Consider the following 15740-nt stretch of genomic DNA (forward strand, 5'->3'; position numbering starts at 1 on the left):
CTGTGTAACCATGAACTTTTATAGTCTGGTTAATACAGTTTAGTGAGAACAACTCACAAACGCGGATGGCAAAAACAATAACAAATGCCTGAGTGACGTCATCTGCATACTATCAAAATAATATTTCGCCCCTTGAACATTAAAGTCGAGCACTTTTATTTCGTGGTTTTAGGAATAAGGCCTCATTATTCTCCCTTATAGAGTTCGATGCTTAAAGTTCTATAAGTCGAAAGAGCGAACAGAATACAATATCCGTTTAATAAATTTTGTTATCTAAAACTAAAGGTAGCTCGTTATGATAGATCATATAAGATTGCTACAAATAATGGAAATGATATTATTATTATTATTATCATCATCATCATCATCATCATCATCATCATCATCATCATCATCATCATCATCATCATCATCATCATCATCATCATAGTCACGTTTTTTCTCTTCTCCAGGTAAAGGTGCCAGTGCGTGCTTCGATCACGTGACAGGCATCAATTGTTCTGACCTCCCTGATCCTTGCAATGACGAGCTGGGACGTGTAGCCTGTCCCAAATTCTGTGGTTTCTGTACCGACAGTACGTATGGAACTTCAACTACTACACAACATATTATCTTATTATTACCAATGATTAGTCTCATTTATTTACTAAGGTAGATCATTACGTTGGGACTAGGTGGTCCTGTGATATGATAATCGCTTTCGGATTAGAAGATCGTTGGTTCGAGCGCTCGCTATGCACAACGTTGAGATCATGGACTTCGCGAAGTTCCAGGTTTGAGAGTTTTTACCAAGCTAAGGGTCATTTAAAAAGATCGATATTTGAAGGATGAGTTTTCTGGCTACATTTTTGAATACGGCTATGTTGGTCTAATGGTATGACACTCGCTTTCGAATCGGAATGTCCTGGGTTCGAGCCTCGCTAGGTGCATAGATGAGTCCTTGGAAAAGACTCTTTACTCACATTCTCTCACCGTACTCAGGTGTAAAATGATTATCTGACCATTAACAGCGTTGTCTCTGTCCGAAATAAAATGTAATAATGCTAACAGGCGTCATGGCTCGTTCTACATGCTAATTGTTGCTGTTGGCTAGGGACTCCTTGTAAAGCGCTTCGAGCACGTTTAGTGTATATTGCTCTATATAAAAGCTCAATTATTCTTTAGGTCGTTGGTTCGAGCCTCGCTAGGCGCAAAGTTGGGATCATGGATTTCGCTAAGTTCCAGGTTTGAGATTTTTTACCAAGCTGAGGGTCATTTAAAAAGATCGACATTTGAATTTCAGGGACGAGTTTTCTGGCCAAAATTTTCAATAGTCTTATCGATATAATTAAGTGAGAACTAATAATTAAGGATGGGTGTCTAAAAACAATTTAAAAATAGCTTGGTGACGTCAATTTCTTTCCCTCTATTTCAGCTACCTCTCCACCAGCCACCACATCAGCATCAACAAATGGTAACATGCTTCTTTATTTCCAATATGTAAATGTTGCTGCTCGAAGCTTGAAGCTCGAAGAAATAAATAACAATGTGAAATTGAATGTAAGCTTCAATTTAATATACGAAAACAGATAAAATGAATGTTTCGGGTTTCCCCTTTATCATCACTAGTGCTTCATTTATCCTGTTTTGTTGATAAAGGGAAAAACCCGAAACGTCCATTTTATGTGTTTTCATATTTAAATTGAAGCTTACATTCAATTTCACATTGTTATTTATTCCCAATAGTAAAACGACTAAAAAGATCGAAAAGATTGAAAAAGAGATATTATATTAAATAAGGGGATCCCGGGAGCTCAGATGGTAAAGTAACTCGCTTCACACGCAATGGACCAAGATCGATCTCGCGTGCAGTCGGGGTTTGTTTTTTGTGACCCCTCTGTCTACCAAACAGTGAATGGGTAGTTGGATCTTTTTGATCTCGTGATAATTATTTATTATTATTAATTAATAATAATAATAATAATAATAATATAATAATAATAATAATAATAATAATAATTAGTAGTAGTAGTAGTAGTAGTAGTAGTAGTAGTAGTAGTATAGTAGTAGTAGTATTAGTAGTAGTAGTAGTAGTAGTAGTAGTAGTAGTAGTAGTAGTAGTAGTATTAGTAGTTAGTAAGTGTATTAGTAGTAGTAGTAGTAGTAGTAGTAGTAGTAGTAGTAGTAGCTCCTTTCTAATCATGTATCTTATAAGTAATGAATATTAATAGCCATAATAATAATTTTCTTACAGATAACAAACATTAATATACTTTATAATCATTTTAACTTACAGATAATGAACATTAAATCCTTCTAATCATTGTATCTTACAGATAATGAACATTAAATCCTTCTAATCATTGTATCTTACAGATAATGAACATTAAATCCTTCTAATCATTGTATCTTACAGATAATGAACATTAAATCTTCTAATCATTGTATCTTAAAGATAATGAACATTAAATCCTTATAATCATTGTATCTTACAGATAATGAACATTAAATCCTTCTAATCATTGTATCTTACAGATAATGAACATTAAATCCTTTCTAATCATGTTATCTTACAGATAATGAACATTAAATCCTTTCTAATCATGTTATCTTACAGATAATGAACATTAAATCCTTTCTAATCATTGTATCTTACAGATAATGAACATTAAATCCTTCTAATCATTGTATCTTACAGATAATGAACATTAAATCCTTCTAATCATTGTATCTTAAAGATAATGAACATTAAATCATTTCTAATCATTGTATCTTACAGATAATGAACATTAGTATCCTTCTAATCATTGTATCTTACAGATAATGAACATTAAATCCTTTCTAATCATTGTATCTTACAGTTAATGAACATTAAATCCTTTCTAATCCTTGTATCTTACAGATAATGAACATTAAATCCTTTATCATCATGTTATCTTACAGATAATGAACATTAAATCCTTTCTAATCATTGTATCTTACAGATAATGAACATTAAATCCTTCTAATCATTGTATCTTACAGATACTGAACATTAGTATCCTTTATATCTTACAGATAATGAACATTAACACAATATCCTTTCTAATCATTGTATCTTACAGATAAGTGTGCCAACACATGTTTGAATAACGGCGTGTGCAGCCTCGCCAGCAACTCGTTTGGGTTTGAATGTAACTGCCCCTCGGGGTTCTCAGGAGTGATCTGCCAGATCAAACCAAGTATGATTGTATATTATGTGTAGTTGATTGATTGTGATGATGATGATGATGATGATGATGATGATGATGATGATGATGATGATGATGATGATGATAATGATGATGATGATGATGATGATGATGATGATGATGATGATGATGGTGATGGTGATGATGATGATGATGATGATGATGATGATGATGATGATGATGTGATGATGATGATGATGATGATGATTTAAAAATAGCTTGGTGACGTCAATTTCTTTCCCTCTATTTCAGCTACCTCTCCACCAGCCACCACATCAGCATCAACAAATGGTAACATGCTTCTTTATTTCCAATATGTAAATGTTGCTGCTCGAAGCTTGAAGCTCGAAGAAATAAATAACAATGTGAAATTGAATGTAAGCTTCAATTTAATATACGAAAACAGATAAAATGAATGTTTCGGGTTTCCCCTTTATCATCACTAGTGCTTCAATTATCCTGTTTTGTTGATAAAGGGAAAAACCCGAAACGTCCATTTTATGTGTTTTCATAATTAAATTGAAGCTTACATTCAATTTCACATTGTTATTTATTCCCAATAGTAAAACGACTAAAAAGATCTAAAAGTTTGAAAAAGAGATATTATATTAAATAAGGGGATCCCGGGAGCTCAGATGGTAAAGTAACTCGCTTCACACGCAATGGACCACGATCGATCTCGCGTGCAGTCGGGGTTTGCTTTTTTGTGACCCCTCTGTCTACCAAACAGTGAATGGGTAGTTGGATCTTTTTGATCTCGTGATAATTATTTATTATTATTAATATAATAATAATAATAATAATAATAATAATAATAATAATAATAATAATAATAATAATATAATAATAATAATAATATAATAATATAATATATAATATAATAGTAGTAGTAGTAGTAGTAGTAGTAGTAGTAGTTAGTAGTAGTAGTAGTAGTAGTAGTAGTAGTAGTAGTAGTAGTAGTAGTAGTAGTAGTAGTAGTAGTAGTAGTAGTAGTAGTAGTAGTAGTAGTAGTAACTCCTTTCTAATCATGTATCTTATAAGTAATGAATATTAATAGCCATAATAATAATTTTCTTACAGATAACAAACATTAATATACTTTATAATCATTTTAACTTACAGAAAATGAACATTAAATCCTTCTAATCATTGTATCTTACAGATAATGAACATTAAATCCTTCTAATCATTGTATCTTAAAGATAATGAACATTAAATCCTTATAATCATTGTATCTTACAGATAATGAACATTAAATCCTTTATCATCATGTTATCTTACAGATAATGAACATTAAATCCTTTCTAATCATTGTATTTTACAGATAATGAACATTAAATCCTTTCTAATCATTGTATCTTACAGATAATGAACATTAAATCCTTCTAATCATTGTATCTTACAGATAATGAACATTAAATCCTTTCTAATCATTGTATTTTACAGATAATGAACATTAAATCCTTTCTAATCATTGTATCTTACAGATAATGAACATTAAATCCTTCTAATCATTGTATCTTACAGATAATGAACATTAAATCCTTCTAATCATATGTTATCTTACAGATAATGAACATTAAATCATTTCTAATCATTGTATCTTACAGATAATGAACATTAGTATCCTTCTAATCATTGTATCTTACAGATAATGAACATTAAATCCTTTCTAATCATTGTATCTTACAGATAATGAACATTAAATCCTTTCTAATCATTGTATCTTACAGATAATGAACATTAAATCCTTTCTAATCATTGTATCTTACAGATAATGAACATTAAATCCTTCTAATCATTGTATCTTACAGATAATGAACATTAGTATCCTTTATATCTTACAGATAATGAACATTAACACAATATCCTTTCTAATCATTGTATCTTACAGATAAGTGTGCCAACACATGTTTGAATAACGGCGTGTGCAGCCTCGCCAGCAACTCGTTTGGGTTTGAATGTAACTGCCCCTCGGGGTTCTCAGGAGAGATCTGCCAGATCAAATCAAGTAAGATTGTATATTATGTGTAGTTCATTGATGGTGATGTCTATGGTGGTTACGATGGTGTCAACGATGATGATGATGATGATGATGATGATGATGATGATGATGATGATGATGATGATGATGGTGATGATGGTGATGATGATGTATGATGTGATGATGATGATGAATGATGATTGATGATGATGATGATGATGATGATGATGATGATGATGATGAATGATGATGGTGAGATGATGGTGATGATGATGGTGATGGATGATGATGATGATGATGATGTATGATGATGATGATGATGATGAGATGATGATGGATGGTGATGATGATGATGATGATGATGATGATGATGATGATGATGATGATGATGATGATGATGATGATGATGATGATGTGATGATGATGATGATGGTTATGATGATGATGATGATGGTGAGATGATGATGATGATGATGATGATAGATGATGATGATTATGATGATGATTGAATGATGATGATGATGATGATGGTGATGTATGATGATGATGATGATGTGAGTGATGATGATGATGATGATGATGTGATGATGATGATGATGATATGATGATGATATGATGATGATAGGAATGATGATGTGATGATGATGATTAGATGATGAAATGATGATGGATGATAATGGGATGATGGATGATGAGATTGATGAGATGATGGTGATGATGATATGATGATGATGTGATGATTGATGATGATGTGATGAGATGTGATGATGATATGATGATGATGATGATGATGATGATGATGATGTGATGTGATGATGATGATGATGAGATGAATGATGAGTGATGATGATTGATAGATGATGATGATGATGATGATGATGATAGATGATGATGATGGATTGATGATGATGATGAGATGAGATGATGATGATGATGATGATGATGATGGTATGATGATGATGATGATGATGATGATGATGATGATGATGATATGATGATGATGATGATGATGATGATGATGATGATGGATGATGATGATGATGATGATGATGATGATGATGATGTTGATGATGATGATGATGATGATGATGATGATGATGTGATATGATGTGATGATGAGTGATGTATGATGATGATGATGATGATGATGATGATGATGATGGATATGATGATATGATGATGATTGATGTAGATGATGATGATGATGATGATGATGATTGATGATGATGATGATGATGGTGATGTGATGTAGATGATGATGATGATGATGATGATGAGATGATGATGAGATGATGATGATGATGATGATGATGATGATTGATGATGATGATGATGATGTGTTGATGTATGATGATGATGATGATTGATGATGTATGATGATGATGAGATGATATGATAGATGATGATGAGATGATGTATGATGATGTTGTGATGGATGATTGATGTATGAATGAGATATGATGATGATGATGATGAGAGATTGATGTGATGAATGTATTGAGATGATATATGTGAGATGAGATGATAGATTGGATGATGATGTGATGTGATGATGATGTGATGATTGATGATATGTGATTGTGTGTGATGATATGAATATGTGTAGATATATTGAATATTATAGATTGAGATTGAATAATGATGAATGATGATATGTTCATTATTGTATCAATAAATTGAACTGATCTTCAAAGATACTTTAAACACTTTATTTACAGCAAGATTGATACAAATAAACATAATGCTCCTCTTTGACAGTAAGAACCCCATCGTAGTAATCGTTAGATACTTCCGTCAAATACCAAATTGCGCTTTTGTATCTGTGAAAATTGCCATAATTCTGCCTTGTAATAAAGAAATCTAAAAAATATACAACATTCTCCCCACCTTGGATAATGATGAATAACATGAAATATCCAACTGTCAAAATAATGTCAACCGCAAAACTGTACTACAAACATAATTCCAATGGTGAGTAGAGAAGAGAGGCAACAAAAATAAAAAAGGTGACCAAGTACTACTGGTACAATTTAAACCTCATCGTAAATCTGAACATATATGCAAAATCGCGTAAAAATGCAAAACAAATCCAAACTAAAATGATGCAAGGAATTAAAATAATTTCAACTGAAAAACTTAAAATGCAATCAAACCCCCATAAAAAAGGATAGCAACGCGCAATAACCCATCTTCAGGAAATGCCCACTCGTTTTGATCAACTCATTATGTATTAGTATTAGTCGTATGCATAAAGCCGCCACTACTGACAACAATAATAAACCATCTTAGCTATTTGGGAGAGCAAAATTATACCATCAATATACATTAGAATAAACATAGCAAACAAGTCTTTATATATAAGACTACTAATCGAAACACAATCTGAATATATGGAAATAACAGGATGATACAATATGTCTAGAGGCTAAAAATACATTTAGGCTTCACGATGCGCCCTGCTCTTGTTCGAACTCCATAATTTTCCTGTCCAACACTAACTCCTACTTCTTTAGGAAGGTTCGAACCATCACTACTTTCTGGTCGCTGTGAATCAGCCTCGGTATCATCACTCATAGACCCTCTGCCTTCTGGTTCAAGAAGATGCAGTCTTTGTATTGGTCTAATAAACGACCCTTTCTTTGTTTTCACTTCTACTGTTCTTATAAGCTTGTCTTTACTGGGAATTAGCTTTGTAACTCTACCAAGTGGCCAATACAATTTTGAACAATTGTCTTCTCTGATGATAACAACATCGTTCAGTTTCAGACTCCCCTTAGCTTTTGCCATAGGAGCATGAGGTAACTCTCTGATATAACTCTGTCTCCAAATAGACCAAAATTTCTCTAACTCTTCTGACCTCGATGCTGCCATTTGGCGCAAGTCATTTGCCGTTACACTCTCAGGGCTAAGGTTCGAACCCATGGCGGCCATGTTTCCACCAATAAGAAAGTGATTAGGAGTGAGAGCTTCCCAGCTATCTAGCGTGTCCCCGACAAATGTGAGTGGACGACTGTTGACAAACATTTCTATTTCACATAACAGTGTGATAAGTTCTGATTTTGTAAGGCATCTGGTACTGATACTTTTCTTTAAACTGGACTTAACAGAACGGACAAGGCGCTCCCAAATTCCTCCAACCCATGGGCTTCTAGGTTTGATAAACTTCCATTTGGGACTTTTATCACCATATTCTTCTGCCAATTTTCTTGACGCTGACTGAAAAGTTTTAGCATTATCACTCATAACAGTCACTGGCATACGTCTTCTTGACACAAATCGTTTGAATGCCATCATGAACTGTTCAACTGTTAAACTGTCCACAAGCTCCAAATGAATGGCCCTTGTTACACGACATGTAAACAAACAAATGTAGTGCTTTTTCCCAACAAAGTCTGCGGTAAATATAGGCCCGGCAAAGTCTACCCCTGTTACAGAAAAGGGTTCAGATCTGCTAATTCTCTCCTTGGGGAAAGGAGCAATTGGCTGTTGGCATGGTAAAGAGTCATATCTAGAGCACCTGGCACACTGCCTTTTTACTTTTCTTGCTAATGTTCTCAACCCGATTATCCAGAACTCGTTCCGGATAGAAGATATCATGTGTGGAACACCTGCGTGCTTCGAATCTAAATGCTCACGACTTGTCAATAACTCTGAAACATGACATTTCGGAAAAATAATTGGGTGTTTGCACTCAAATGACGCTGAAGCAAACTGAAGTCGTCCTTGCAACCTCAAGAGACCATCTTCATCAATGAAAGGATTCAATTTACGCAACGGAGACCCCGTAGCCACCCTGTTCCCCAATTGAACTTGTCTCACTTCTTCAGAAAAATACTGAGCTTGAACTGTTCTCAAAAGCACCCTCTTCCCTTCAACTATCTCTTCAACCTTGAGACACTCTGAGTATTCTCTATCTGCGCGTGCTTTCTGACGGCAATTACTGATAAATCTTAGCACCCACGCCACTACTCTGACAGACTTTGAGAAGCCTCCCCACCGTTCAAACGGTAGCAGAGGCACTGCACTAAGGGTGTTGCTTTGTAGTGTCATCTCTTGGCACTCTGAGGAACATATCATGTTGACTTCCGCTTCATCTTGGATTTTCTCTTCTTGACTTTCCTTCTCTAAAAAATCTGTTGGCCCATTTATCCACTCAGACGAATGCATCAAGGTATTTGCTGTCACTCCTTGTGTTCCCAAATCAGCAGGATTTTCTGATCCCTTGCAATGCTGCCAATTTGAGGGGGAAGTAAGTTGTTGGATTTCAGAAACTCTATTTGCAATGAATGTTTTCCACTTCGAGGAATCACTGCGTATCCAGTGTAGAGCAACCATCGAGTCTGTCCAGCATCTGTAATTTGTTTCCTCTGGCAGTTGTAATGCTTTCATTACAAAACGAAGGAGACGGGCTCCCAACAGACAACCCAACAATTCTAAACGAGGCAAGGTGACCTGTTTTACTGGTGCCACTCGTGACTTAACCATGATTGGCCATAACCAATGTCATCCTCTGTCGTCCATCTTCTTCCTTCACACTTGAATACACAGCAGTACAATACCCCTTTTCACTCGCATCACAAAAGCAATGCATTTCTAAACTCTTCTTGTTGATCCAGGTGCACAACACCAAACACCTTGGTACTGCCCATGTCGACAATATGGACAATTCATGCATCCATGCTGAAAACCGTTTTTCTAGGCTGTCTGGGATTTCTTCGCCCCATTCCACTCCCAATTTCCAGAGTTCTTGGAAGACAATCTTTGCTGTTATAGTGAAAGGACTGAGGAAGCCCAGCGGATCAAAAATTCTGGACAGCAAACTCAAAACTAACCGTTTGGTTACCACAACATCTGTTGGAAAGGGATAACCCATAAATTCAAAAACATCAGCCGTCGGGTTCCACTTCAATCCCAAAATTTTGGTTGTGTCACTCTGTGGCATGACTCCATCTCTGAAATCTTTTTGAACTCTTTCTTTTACTGCCAAACTGTTAGAATTCCATTTGCACAGCTGCATGTTCGCTTCTGACATGATTTTGGATGCTGTCTTCTGCATCTCACAGGCCTGGTCAATGGCATCTGCTCCAGTGAGAAGATCATCCATGTAGAAGTTATCTTTCATCTCTTCCAGAATCCTTGACTTCTCATACTTGTTGAGATGGTGTCTGACTGTTGCAATCAACAAAAATGGTGATGAGGTACATCCAAAGATCACTCTTTCACAGCGCATCACTCTCATGTTTTGGCCTTCCTTCAAAGAAACCTCTGTAAGTCTTGGTCTTCCTTTTTCAATCTAATTTGAAGAAATGCCTTCTTGATATCTGCTGTCAGGGCTACCGGCCATCTTCAAAATCTAAGGAGGACATCGGCCAAATTGGGTAACAGATTGGGACCGGCATGAACGCAATCATTCAATGATATTCCATTCGATCCACGGCATGAGGCGTCAAACACAGGTCTGACCTTGGTCGTGACGCTCTCTTCTTTGATTACTGGAAAGTGAGGTATGTAATAAACTGGTCTGTTTTCTGGCTGCATTTCGTCCAAGGGAACCTCATGTATCACTCCTTCCTTTTCAAGACCTTTGAATACATCAGCATATCTGGTGTCATCACCCAGCTTCCTGTCAAATTTTTCAAATCTACTTTTTGCAGATTGAAAATTGTTCTGTAACTCTGACTTCATGACCCCGTCCTTCCATGGCAATGCAACTTCATACCTCTGATCTACAAACTTTACACTGTTCCTAAATTCTTCCCATACGGGGTTCCCTACTTCTGCATTGACCCCGTGGTTCGAATCATCCAAGATCCCAATTGCCTCAAGCTCCCAGAATTTCTTCACTGTACTATCACTTACACAACCCAGTGTCAAAAATTGTGAATGGGAGTTTTTGCCCTTTACTTCAGGGGAATGCCATGATCCAGAAAGGATCCACTTACCGAAAATGGTCTCTTGAGCCACAAGTCCAATCTCACTGTTTATTACCTTACCTGGTATTATTAACTCCCAATAATTTTCAAGTCCAATTAAAACATCCACTCTCATTCTCTGACCCTTGTCATACTCATCTCCCCATTCCAAATCTGAGCCCACCTGAGACTTAAACTGAGCAAGACAATCAAGATTCACCCCTGGCCTGTATAGTGTGCCACAAATTTCACCAATTTCTGTCAAACAGACTTTCGACTGCTTACCCTTCAGAACCTGAAAGGAAACTTCATAAACATTTCTTTCTCTTTTTTCTGATGGTCTGCCCCCACCAAAGGTGAAAAATGATGTCTCCTCCTTACCAATAAATTTGGGTTTTAAACTCTTCACACAGGAGGATGAGATGTAACTTTTATCAGCAGCGCTGTCAAACAAAACAAAAACGTCAACATCATTGACTTTCACTTTGCAGCTTTGCATGACAGTCTGTCTTCCTGTAAACTCAGACTTGGCGTAAATCACGCAGTTGCCTGACCCCCCATTTTCATTTGCACTGTCTTCAGCTCTGTTTGTGTTTTGTTTGGCAGCACTCTGATTTTGGTAACAAAACACCTTATGGTGACCTTTATGGCAAATCGAACATTTGAATCTACAATTCTTAGCCAAATGTGAAGGCCGGAAACACTTGAAACAAAGATTACTGTTCTTTGTTTTCTCTCTAATTTTTTCAGTGTCCATTTCCGCCAGCTGTGGACATTTATCACTGTAATGGCTGTCCCTTTTACCACAGAAAACACAAACACAAGCACGATTCTGATTGTCTCTTTTTTCACTTGTCATCAACGCAGACGCAGTGTTCTTCCTTTTCTCGTACGCCACTGCCACCCTTGCTTTTTCGTGTGTTGGTGGCAAATCGAAATGTTGGGAACGTTCCCGTCTTTGAATTTCGCCGTGGAGAAAATCCATCAAAAAGAGTAAGTCCGACTCTCGTTTGTCGCTCGTTCGGGCCCATTCCATACGAAAGTCACTTGGCAGTCGACTCAATATCAGGGGTGTCAAAATGACCCCATACTGTTCCCCTGAAATTCCAAAGTTCTCTAAACTCCGAATGTGTGACTGAACTAGGTTGTAAAAAGTCCACATATTTTTCACATTCCTTACGTTGACCTCAGTTGCCAGAAGTTTTTGAATATGGTCGAAAATTATTTTTTCTTTTCTATCGTAACGTTGTCGAAGAATTTCAAGTGCGTGACGATAATTTTCTCCGGTCAAACTTAGTCCTTTGATACACGAAAGGGCTTCTCCCAACAACAGTGATTGCAGATACGAAAACTTGGTGATATCAGGTAGCGTCGCTTCATCAATAAGCGCTCGAAACGAATCAAAGAATGAAGGCCACTCAGTGTAATCCCGCGAAAAACCTGCCAGTTGTATTTTTGGCAAGTTTGCTGCACTAGGATTAAAACGCCCTGATCCATTGTCCTGCGTTTCACTATTGTTAGCGTTCACACTGCGCTCCGGTTCCATGGAGGTCTGAATCTCAACTAGTTTCATTTCTGCAGCCGCCTTAGCCGATCTGCACTCAAGTAGGAATGAATGTTCATTTTCAATGTCACGCTGCAAGTCCTCTTCAGAAAGGAACAACAGTTCGAGTTCTTCTTGCACTGATGTTAACTTATCTTGTCGCCTTTTAAAATCTGCCAATGCGTCGGCCAATTCAGCTGAAGAAGCGTCGAATCTGGCAACAAGCTGTTTTAGATTCAGAATCTCACGTGAAAGCCATCCTTTCGTCGCAGACCTGCGTTTTTTCGCTTCTTCCATACTAACTAGTGGTATCGAATACACTGGAGGACACTACGTCGCCTCTTCTAACAACAATGGAGGAAAATGAAACCAACGACTGTCAACTGAACATCTACTTGCCTGCTTCTTCTCAAAGAAAACACACAGTCCAATTAACGAAAATCTAGAGGATCCCGGGTTTCGGCACCAAAATGTTAGTCAATAAACTGAACTGAGTCTCCAAATATACTTTTAAACACTTTATTTACAGGCAAGATTGATTACAAATAAAACATGATGCTTCCTCTTTGACAGTCACCAAAGAAAACCCAACCTCTCTCCGTAGTAATCGTTCTCTAGATTACTTCCGTTCAAAATACACAACAAAATGCGGGCTTTTTGGTATCTGTGAAAATTGCCCGATAATTCCTGCTCTTTGTTGCAATAAAGAAAATGGCGTAAGAAAATATACAACAGATGATGATGATGATGATGATGATGATGATGATGATGATGATGATGATGATGATGGTGATGGTGATGATGATGATGGTGATGGTGATGATGATGATGGTGATGATGATGATGATGGTGATGGTGATGATGATGATGATGATGGTGATGATGATGATGATGATGATGATGATGATGATGATGATGATGATGATGATGATGATGATGATGATGATGGTGATGATGATGATGATGGTGATGGTGATGATGATGATGATGATGATGATGATGATGATGATGGTGATGATGATGGTGATGATGATGATGATGATGATGATGATGATGATGATGATGATGATGATGATGATGGTGATGATGATGATGATGATGATGATGATGATGATGATGATGATGATGATGATGATGAATGAAGGGGAGAAGGAGCTTAGCAGTTGGGGAGGTATGATGATAATCGTGATGAAGATGATGATAATGATGATGAAGATGATGATGATGATTATGATGATGATGATGATAATTATGATACTCGTATTATGATCATGATTAATTACCACGATAATGATAGAGACGATGATGATGATCGTGATGATGATGATGATGATGATGATGATGATGATGATGATGATGATGATGATGATGATGAATGAAGGGGAGAAGGAGCTTAGCAGTTGGGGAGGTATGATGATAATGGTGATGACGATGATGATAATGATGATGAAGATGATGATGATGATTATGATGATGATGATAATTATGATACTCGTATTATGATCAGATTAATTACCACGATAATGATAGAGACGATGATGATGATCGTGATGATGATGATGATGATGATGATGATAATGATGATGATGATGATGATGATGATGATGATGATGATGATGATGATGATGATGATGATGATGATGATGATGACGATAGTGATAAATAAATAATAATAATAATAATAATAATAATAATAATAATAATAATAATAATAATAATAAATCATAATAATAATAATAATAATATAATATGATGATGATGATGATGATGATGATGATGATGATGATGATGATGATGATGATGATGATTATGATGGTGATAGATAATGATGATGATGATGATGATGATGATGATGATGATGATGATGATGATGATGATGATGATGATGATGATGATGATGATGATGATGATAATAATGATAATAGTTACAATAATTATAATTTAATAAAATAAATAATAATACCTAATTCTCTACCACAATTATCTTTAATGGCGCCTTCAAATCTAATTGCAGTGGATTAGGCATGCGTCAAAATTATCTTACAGGTTTGAATAGGATTCAATAGTCTGATGTCACGTCCGCCCAACAACGAGCAGCTTGGTTCTAAACAAAGAAAATCAGTACTATTTATTATTCATGCTGCCTAGAACTTTTTCACATGTCATGTGATCAGAATGTATAAAAGTCAAACCATAATCAGATTTTTAATGTTTTTCACCTCTGGATATGCTCGTCGGAGAAGTATTTCATAAGGGCGTCCGCCATTGTTCCGATAGTTTAGAACCGGTTACTAAGTTACTAAACGTCGTTACGAGGGAAGTGACGTCACGACTGTTGAGCCCTATTCACTCATGTGGTGCCCTGAATGAAAAAGGCTTTTATAATTGATTCTTTCAACATTCTATCTTAGCAACTTCGACATCCACGACCACATCCAAACCAGCAGCAACCACAGACGGGGGATCATGAACCAGTCAACCATCCTCTTGTCCAAATCAGCTTAAAGATCAGAACAGTCTGCGTATGTATCTATCTTTCTATCTAATTGTCTATCTACTTATCTATCTATCTCTCGATCTATCTATCTATCTAATTGTCTATCTATCTAATTGATCTACTTTTCTCTCTCTCTCTCTCTTTCTCTCTCTCTCTCTCTCTCTCTATCTATCTATCTATCTATCTATCTATCTATCTATCTATCTATCTATTTTTAAAAATATAATTGTCTATTTATCTAATTGATCTACTTATCTATCTATCTATCTGTCTGACAGTCTATTTTCTATCAATATATCTATCTATCTATCTATCTGTTTCTCTATATTTATTTCTATCTATCTATCAATATATCAGTCTTTCAATCAATCGATGCATCGAATCAATAATCAGTTCATTTTGCCATATATCTGGATTCAATAGTCCGCCCAGCAACGAGCAGCTTGGTTCTAAACAAAGAAAATCATTATTTTTTTATTCTTTATGCTGGCTAGAACTTTTCACATGTCATGTGATCAGAATGTATAAACGTCAAAACATGATCAAATTTATAATGTTTTTCTCCTCTGGATACACTTTTATGCTCGTAGGAGAA

The 15740-nt window shown here is 36.0% G+C and overlaps 4 protein-coding genes across 4 annotated transcripts in view; 1 reads left to right on the forward strand and 3 right to left on the reverse strand.

The window, feature by feature from the left end:
- The window catches only part of LOC144957158 (uncharacterized), a 16220-nt gene extending 10977 nt beyond the window's left edge, over positions 1-5243 (forward strand). Inside the window, exons 4-9 of the mRNA XM_078888174.1 lie at positions 453-575; positions 1415-1453; positions 3084-3200; positions 3462-3526; positions 4820-4832; positions 5104-5243. Coding sequence (XP_078744300.1) covers positions 453-575; positions 1415-1453; positions 3084-3200; positions 3462-3526; positions 4820-4832; positions 5104-5243 — 497 coding nt within the window. The remainder of the gene's footprint in view (positions 1-452; positions 576-1414; positions 1454-3083; positions 3201-3461; positions 3527-4819; positions 4833-5103) is intronic.
- A 2368-nt stretch (positions 5244-7611) lies between these two features.
- LOC144957159 (uncharacterized) lies at positions 7612-9582 on the reverse strand. The gene has a single exon (XM_078888175.1). It carries the CDS (start codon positions 9580-9582, stop codon positions 7612-7614), a length of 1971 nt encoding a protein of 656 aa, XP_078744301.1.
- An 88-nt stretch (positions 9583-9670) lies between these two features.
- LOC144957160 (uncharacterized) lies at positions 9671-10432 on the reverse strand. The gene has a single exon (XM_078888176.1). It carries the CDS (start codon positions 10430-10432, stop codon positions 9671-9673), a length of 762 nt encoding a protein of 253 aa, XP_078744302.1.
- A 107-nt stretch (positions 10433-10539) lies between these two features.
- On the reverse strand, positions 10540-12945 carry LOC144957161 (uncharacterized). The gene has a single exon (XM_078888178.1). The coding sequence runs from the start codon at positions 12943-12945 to the stop codon at positions 10540-10542; it is 2406 nt and encodes an 801-aa protein (XP_078744304.1).
- Positions 12946-15740: the final 2795 nt, after the last annotated feature.

Source organism: Berghia stephanieae, chromosome 11 (assembly GCF_034508935.2).
Source record: "Berghia stephanieae isolate SIO BIC M18660-M18661 chromosome 11, UCSD_Bste_1.3, whole genome shotgun sequence".
NCBI lineage: Eukaryota > Metazoa > Mollusca > Gastropoda > Nudibranchia > Aeolidiidae > Berghia > Berghia stephanieae.